Source organism: Austrofundulus limnaeus, unplaced genomic scaffold, assembly GCF_001266775.1.
Source record: "Austrofundulus limnaeus strain Quisiro unplaced genomic scaffold, Austrofundulus_limnaeus-1.0 Scaffold83, whole genome shotgun sequence".
NCBI classification, from domain to species: domain Eukaryota; kingdom Metazoa; phylum Chordata; class Actinopteri; order Cyprinodontiformes; family Rivulidae; genus Austrofundulus; species Austrofundulus limnaeus.
Genome location: NW_013952485.1, coordinates 7,452 through 15,141, shown reverse-complemented (window position 1 = coordinate 15,141; position 7,690 = coordinate 7,452). Strand labels below are relative to the sequence as shown.

Sequence of the window (7,690 nt, the reverse complement as noted above, 5' to 3'; positions counted from 1 at the left end):
GACCACAGTGTCTCGAGACCGAGACAAGACCAGGACTTTTAGGGTTTGGACCAAGTCCAGACCAAGACCAAGGGAGGGCGAGACCGAGACAAGACCAAGACCACAGTGTCTCGAGACCGAGACAAGACCAGGACTTTTAGGGTTTGGACCAAGTCCAGATCAAGACCAAGGGAGGGCGAGACCGAGACAAGACCAAGACCACAGTGTCTCGAGACCGAGACAAGACCAGGACTTTTAGGGTTTGGACCAAGTCCAGATCAAGACCAAGGGAGGGCGAGACCGAGACAAGACCAAGACCACAGTGTCTCGAGACCGAGACAAGACCAGGACTTTTAGGGTTTGGACCAAGTCCAGACCAAGACCAAGGGAGGGCGAGACCGAGACAAGACCAAGACCACAGTGTCTCGAGACCGAGACAAGACCAGGACTTTTAGGGTTTGGACCAAGTCCAGATCAAGACCAAGGGAGGGCGAAGCCGATACAAGACCAAGACCACAGTGTCTCCAGACCGAGGCAAGACCAAGTCAAGACCAAGACCACAGTGTCTCGAGACCGAGACAAGACCAAGACTTTTATGGTTTGGACCAAGTCCAGATCAAGACCAAGGGAGGGCGAGACCGAGACAAGACCAAGACCACAGTGTCTCGAGACCGAGACAAGACCAGGACTTTTAGGGTTTGGACCAAGTCCAGATCAAGACCAAGGGAGGGCGAGACCGAGACAAGACCAAGACCAGATAAAGAAAAATAGTGTCCTAAAAGATGGAGTATTCTGTACTCATGTACAGTGGGGTAAAAGTATTTAGTCAGCCATCAATTGTTCAAGTTCTCCCACTTCAAAAGAAGAGAGAGGCCTTTAACTGACATCATAGTTAGACCTCAACTATGAGAGACAAAATGAGAAAACATATCCAGAAAATCACATTGTCTTGTTTTTTTAAAGAATCTATTTGCAAATTATGGTGGAAAATAAGTATTTGATCAACAACAAACGAGGAAGATTTCTGTCTCTCACAGATCTGTAACTTCTTCTTTAAGAGGCTCCTCTGTCCTCCACTCATTACCTGTAGTAATGGCACCTGTTTGAACTTATCAGTGTAAAGGACACCTGTTCATTACCTTAAACAGTCACACTTCAAACTCCACTGTGGTGAAAACCAAAGAGCTGTGTAAAGACACCAGAAACAAAACTGTAGACCTGCAGCTGGAGCTGGGAAGACTGAGTCTGCAATATTAAAGCAGCTTGGTGTGAAGAAATCAACTGTGGGACCTGGTGAATGACCTGCAGAAGGCTTGGACTGACGTAACACTACGCCACCAGGGACTCAGATCCTGCAGGGCCAGACGTGTCCCCCTACAGGCCTCTCATCTTCAGTGGGAGAACTTGAACATTTGGTGGCTGACTAAAGACTTTTTCCCCCACTGTAGCTAACCTAATATAAAGAGCTAATATTGACAAAATCTTTGTAGCAAAATTCTTTCCTCTGCTCCCAAACAGAGGCAGATTATTGATGTTAGTGACGATAAAAGTTAAAAGTTGTCCCATCGTCTCTGAAAGTGAGGCTCTGCAGAATTTACAAGTTTCTGTATGCTTTCTCCTGGTTGTTGTTTTACAATGATTATTTATGAATAATGTAGCTAATTTTTTACTTAAAATTTTGAAGACATCCTTTACCGCTCCCAGAGGACCACTGTGCACTTTCCTGGAGTGAATACGAGTGAAGACAGTGGGGATGGGTGACAGTCAGTAACAAAAATACATACAGTAAGTAGCAATAAGTCAGGTTTGGCTTTGAATCAGTAGCTACATTTTAAATCCAATGAAAGCAAGAATGTTAATAAATTGGACAACAATCTGGCTGTTTAGTGATATTTCCACAGTTGTGGTCTTGACTGGTCTTGGAATAAAATTCCGAGTTCTCAATGTCCGAGACTGAGACAAGACCAAGACCATCAAAAAGTGGTCTTGAGACCGGTATTAAGACCAAGACCAGTTTCAAGTACTACAACACTAGTAGACATCCAATGGGATTGCCTGAAGCGGTGTAGACGACCAATCACGAAGCACATGGAAATAAAACTTTAGACTGAATTGTTTTTACATCGAAAAACTTACTATTTGAAGTTACTTTAATGTAACAACAGATCAGTTTCATAATACATCGGCCTGCGCGTCCTAAAAATTTTGTGTTTATGTTTTTGGAGTTTTTCCCCCCACCTGTATCGGAAAGGTAAGCTAGCTAACTATCCACCCCCCGTTCATGTCTGTTATCCAATAGATAACGCTAAGGTTTTCTTAATCAATTATGTTGATTCTGTTCTTTTTTATGGCTAAATGTTTTCTTTTTTCTGATGCTGTTCCACTCCTTCTGTTTCATGTAATTTGTCATGTGTTTAGTCATTGTAAAGCACTTGTACACAAACACACATATGACTATAAATGTAATAAATCACACACAAAACAAACACACACAAACATACAGCCTTGGCTTGGCAGAGGTTTGCGCTCTCAGAGTGCTTCTAGCATTGTGATTGCAGTCTAACACTGGTATGAAACACGTCATTCCAGGCGATGTGCTCAAAGACTGATAAACCTTTAGTTATCTGGTGTAAGAGGGGGGCATTTTTAGCTGAGACTGGGGTCCATACGACCTGATGGCCTGCCAAACAATAAAACATAGATAATCTAACATAATACTGTCCTGACAACTCGTCAACGTGTTTGTCAAGACAGTACTATGTTCACCTTTACACCTGTGTTGTCTCACCTTCCTGTGCCCAGAGTTGTGACTGATCTCAGAAGTCTCTGTGTTGTAATGGTCCAGTTTATGAGCCAGCTTCCTCCCTCCCAGGATCTCCTCCAGGGAGGTGTTTGTGGGCGGTTGTGACAGGCTGGAGATGACCTGAGACAAAGGTTCGGGGATTTGCTCGAGATGCTGCTTGTGGTTCATCTCTGGTAAAGATATAACGGTGGACTCACCCCCGTCTTGTGGTCCAGTTTTCTCAAACAGAGCACCTGCACTGATGGAGTAATCCACATTATCAGGCACACTGTAGTCCGTGTCTGACTCTAGGAACATGTTTGCATAAAGTTTCTGTTTGTTATCAAAGAAGGAGTTGCTATTTATACTCTCAACAAAATCCAAGTCCTGCCACGGTGCCACGGTGCCACACAGTCCGTTTAGACCGCCTGCTTTCTGCTGGCTGGGGTCCTGCAGGGAGAACTGCTTCTGGATCCTAGAGCCCTGATGAAGCTGAAGGTAGCGTTGATGCGTTTGCTGCTGCTGAAGCTCGCCGTCCGTTTGAGATTTTAAGGGTTCAAGTTGTATCCCCGCAGTGACCAGAATGTCCTGAGCTGTCCACTGTCCATTGGGGAYGGGTAGATTAGGATCCAGTAGTTCTTCATGAGTCATCGGATCACTGTGCTGTCGCCAATCATTTGCTGCTTTGACTGCCTGCGCGTTCAGGTGCTGCTGCATCTGCTGTGACAGCTGCAGAATGGGAGGCTTGCAGTGAGGTAACGCCACCTGCAGATTCAAACTAGATGTGGGATTATTTTCAGGTCCTGCGGTGATGGGCACAGCTGTGCTGGTTGTTGTCAATTGTCCCCCATGCTCCACGGAGTCGGGTTTTCCTTCTATAGAATCGTGGATGTACGAAAGTATCTCGTCATTTGTCAGCAGTTCATCCAACGTGGGCACGTGCTCAGGATCGACCTCCACTTTGATCATACGCTCATCCAGCAGCAGCAGCTCCAGGTCCTCTGCGCTCAGTCCCAGACCCTCCAGAGCCAAAAACAACTCACCGTTTGAACAGCCTCCATTCTCTGCATCCACCACCCCCTGGGTCTCCAAGGACAAAGAGTCCAGAGTAGCCAGCAACGGATCAAAGCTGGTGCTYGGCTCTGCAACCAGACCGTTAGCAGGGTCGTTCCAGCTCCTGCGCTGCCCACMCATCTCAGAGTAGGAGAAGTCGTGTTCTCCAAAGAAGCAGCTTTGGAAAGACATTTTGGGTTCAGGAGCCGGTTGGGAAACGTACACAGATTCATCCTGACTCATGAGAGCACCGAGCAGGGAGCCCGGGTTCAGACCGTCCCTCACCAGCCTGTCAGAACGACACTTCTTTGACTTGCTCCTCTCCTGGCTCCTGTCAATGAACCCTGCGATGGGATGGTTGGACTGGTAGAGCAGGGCCTCACCTGTAGCATAGGTAAATGGAAGGTGCATGGAGCGCTTACGCAAGTGTTCACCTCCTTCTTCATCCCTGTGAAAACAAAAAATAATTGTATTTTTCAGTCACCATTGTGACTCTAAATTGCGACTTGTAAATTTGTAAAAATGTTTCATTTAGAGAAACTCCATTTTCTGTGAAAATGTAATGTAATGTTTGATGAAGAAGCTAAAACTAACTTGTTAAAATTCGCAGCACAAACTTAAAACTAAAGAGGCAGAACAGTAGCTAAAATAATAATGAGAAGATGCTAAATCTAAAATTAGCAGCTGAAATTTCAAACCAGCAGAATTGTAGCTAAAAGTAGCAAAACTGTAGCTAAAGACTAAAAGTAGCAAACGGATTGTTAAAAGCTAAAAGTAGTGCAACATAAGTTAAATGAGCAGAATGGTAGCTAAGAGCTAAAAAAAGAAGAAACAGTAGTATAGAAACCAAGAGTCGAAAAAAACTGAATGAATATTAAAAGCTAAAAATAGCTTAACAGTAGCTAAAAAGTAACAGTAGCACAACAGTAGTTTAAGACTGAAGGGAGTAAAAATGGTAGCTGAAACAAAAAAAAAATAGTACCTAAAATGACTAAACAGTTGCTAAAAGCCAAATACTGTATAGCTGGATAGTTTAGCAAAAAGCAACAAAATGGCAGCTGAAACAAAAAGGACGTACCTAAAAATAGCTAAAAGCTAAAAGGTTTCAGGACAAGTAGATTTCAAACAATGGGTTTCAAGGAATTATAGAGCTCTTAGGGTATTTCTGAATAACAATTAATCATAATCAGTGGTGGGCAGTGTTAATCCAAAAATTAGCTCCGCAATTTCTAAAGCACTTATGAAAACATTTAGGCCCACAACTTCAAAAACACTTATACCATAGATCACTTAGTGAAAGTTTATTTTAAAGCACAAGCTTAATTTGACACTCATTAGCTGACAACAATTTATGTGCAATATATGCACAACACTGTCAACTAGCGGTGTATGAATCCTTGTACAGCTTAATCCTACAACCGCTGATTGCTGGAGATGTGATTTCCTGAAACAGACCTTTAGCTCCTGCTGTAAAAATTAAAAAGTTGTTGAGGATTGCTAGTTCGGCTGATTCTTTGTCTTTTTCTTTTGTTTGTTGTAGATTTTTCATTAAAGAAGCATCAATAAAGTAATTTTAAAACTGTTTATTGGAAAACTGAAGCGATCCATTCTGGGTACATGACGGATTTGATTTGTGACGGAAACGAAAGCACGCAGTACAGGAAACTATCTTCCCTTCAAAATAAGAGCGTGGATTTTAAAGTTTTCCATGTAGTTACTCCAGTTGACCACTAGATGTCAGTCTTCACCAGCATAACATCTTTAAATCATTTCTGAGTCTCTAACACCTTTGGCCGATTGCTTCGACCAATTACGTCAAGTATTGAGCTCCAGCATTTAAACTTTATTTTTAAAAAAGGAGCTCAGATTGTAAAGTAAAATAAATCAATACAAACTAAATTTTAGTATGGATTACACACATTTACTGTTTTTGACATTGCCTTCCTGCTACGTAAGCAGACACAAAGCATTGTGGTAAATGAGAACTGTGACCCAAAGCAACAGTCAGCAAGGATGTATACCTTCACAATAAGTGTGTTTATCTGGGAGGGGTGCTGTTGGATAGATCACATGTTGTGATACATTGACAGCCATACCTTCTGCTGTTCAAGATAATGATAACTGGGAGATAATCAGTTATTAGCGGTACTGCATTTTAATTTTAGAAAGTGCAAATCCACTTMTGAAATATTAGTAAAACTGCTAGAGCGCAAACAAAATATTTAGGTCTGCAAATAGTGGATTTGTGCTTTAGCGGGCTGGAGCCCACCACTGATTGTAATTATGTAAAATATTTTCAGAAGTGTAAAAGTTTAAAAAACAAAAGCCACAGCACACTATTCCCCTTCCCGCTGAATGTTTTGATACAGTATCAATAGTTAAAATAGCACTAAATACGCTAAAGTAGTCGCAAAACTTGTCCAGCAGAATCTTAAATACAGGAAAGTGTGAATGCTGACTCAGCGGTCCAACAATAAATATGTTGTGTGTGGATTCTAAATGTTTATAATGACATGTAGCAACAGAACCGTACAGCAGAGGCCTCTGGGTGCAAATGATGTAGTCTGGTTTTCCGTTTTTGTACACCAGCCGAGCGTTGGACTGGACCCATTTCCAGCGGTTCTCTTTGGTGAGAAGCCTGAAGACAGTCAGCCCACTTTCTCCGGTCTTTATCACTAAACAGAAACACAACTAGTGAACAGGATGCAGGAACAGAACAAAAAACACTTTAACGTCACAAAGTTACAAGTTTCCTACTTAAAAGCATAAAATGTTCATGCTGCCAAATATTTTAAAAACTAAAAACTGTTTTGTACCAGATGTTCCCCTGTGACATGTGAGGTTTTACACCACTAATGAATAAAACTCTTTTTTATGTTGGGGCCATGTTGGTTAAAAGATACTGACCCCATCCCCTGCAGATTACACACACATTTGACCTTTGTGTTTTTGTGTTTCTGTTGCTGCTGCGAGGATCATCTCATGTTGTGGATTTGCAGCTCCTATCCTTTCCTCTAGCAGCTCTGCAGCTTTGCTCAATCTGCTTGTTAATCCGACGGGATTACTTGTTGAAGCAGCCTGAAAATGCTCAACATTTGAGACGAGACAGAGACTACAGGAGAAACAGGTTTCTAAGAGTGGCTCGGCTCGTGCACAACATGTAGGTCTTTCAAGTTGCCTAAAATCTGTAACATATTTTAACATTTTTTTATAGTTTGGCTGCAGAACAAAAAAATATTTTGTTTTACATCACGCATACCAGATAAACTGTGTTTTCAACCAATTTAAAGCAGTTTTTTAAAAGAACTATTTTATGTTTTATCAGGTCTACTAATCATTTGGTCTTTATCAGTTTCTAAAATAATTTAAATCCAACCTCAACTTTACAAAAACACAACAGATTCCATCATGTCAGTATTTACTAAACAAAACCCTTTGCTGAAATAGAAAAACTTTGATTTATTTTAGAGGTGCAGGATCAGCCTGGACTGGGACTACCTCTTGAAAATGTGGCGTTTTGCTGCTTTGGAACTCACAGCTGTGTGTTAACACGACGCCAAGGTTGAAGGACATCAGCGTTGACCTTAGAGAAGCAACTCTGGCAATAATGGTTTTGTCTATGTGTGTTTTTGGGATTGTTTATAGCATTCACAATATATATGATGAACCACATGTGGATTTTAAACTGTGTACTTTTGAACTCAAACCAATTCAACATGGCCGCCACCAGAGTTGTAAAGCAACTAAGTACAAATACTTTGCTACTGTACTTAATAGGGGTGTAAGAAAATATCGAAACACTGAAATATCGAGATATTTCATTTCCCAATACTGTATCGATATTCTAAAGCCCTGTATAGATTTTTATTAAGGTTT

At 41.7% G+C, this 7,690-nt stretch overlaps 1 protein-coding gene across 1 annotated transcript in view; it reads right to left on the bottom strand.

The window, feature by feature from the left end:
• The window catches only part of ahr1b (aryl hydrocarbon receptor 1b), a gene marked incomplete at its 5' end in the record, with an annotated part of 15,898 nt that overhangs the window by 1,969 nt on the left and 6,239 nt on the right, over positions 1-7,690 (bottom strand). The window contains 2 exon segments of the mRNA XM_014011620.1: positions 2,768-4,262; positions 6,348-6,489. Coding sequence (XP_013867074.1) covers positions 2,768-4,262; positions 6,348-6,489 — 1,637 coding nt within the window.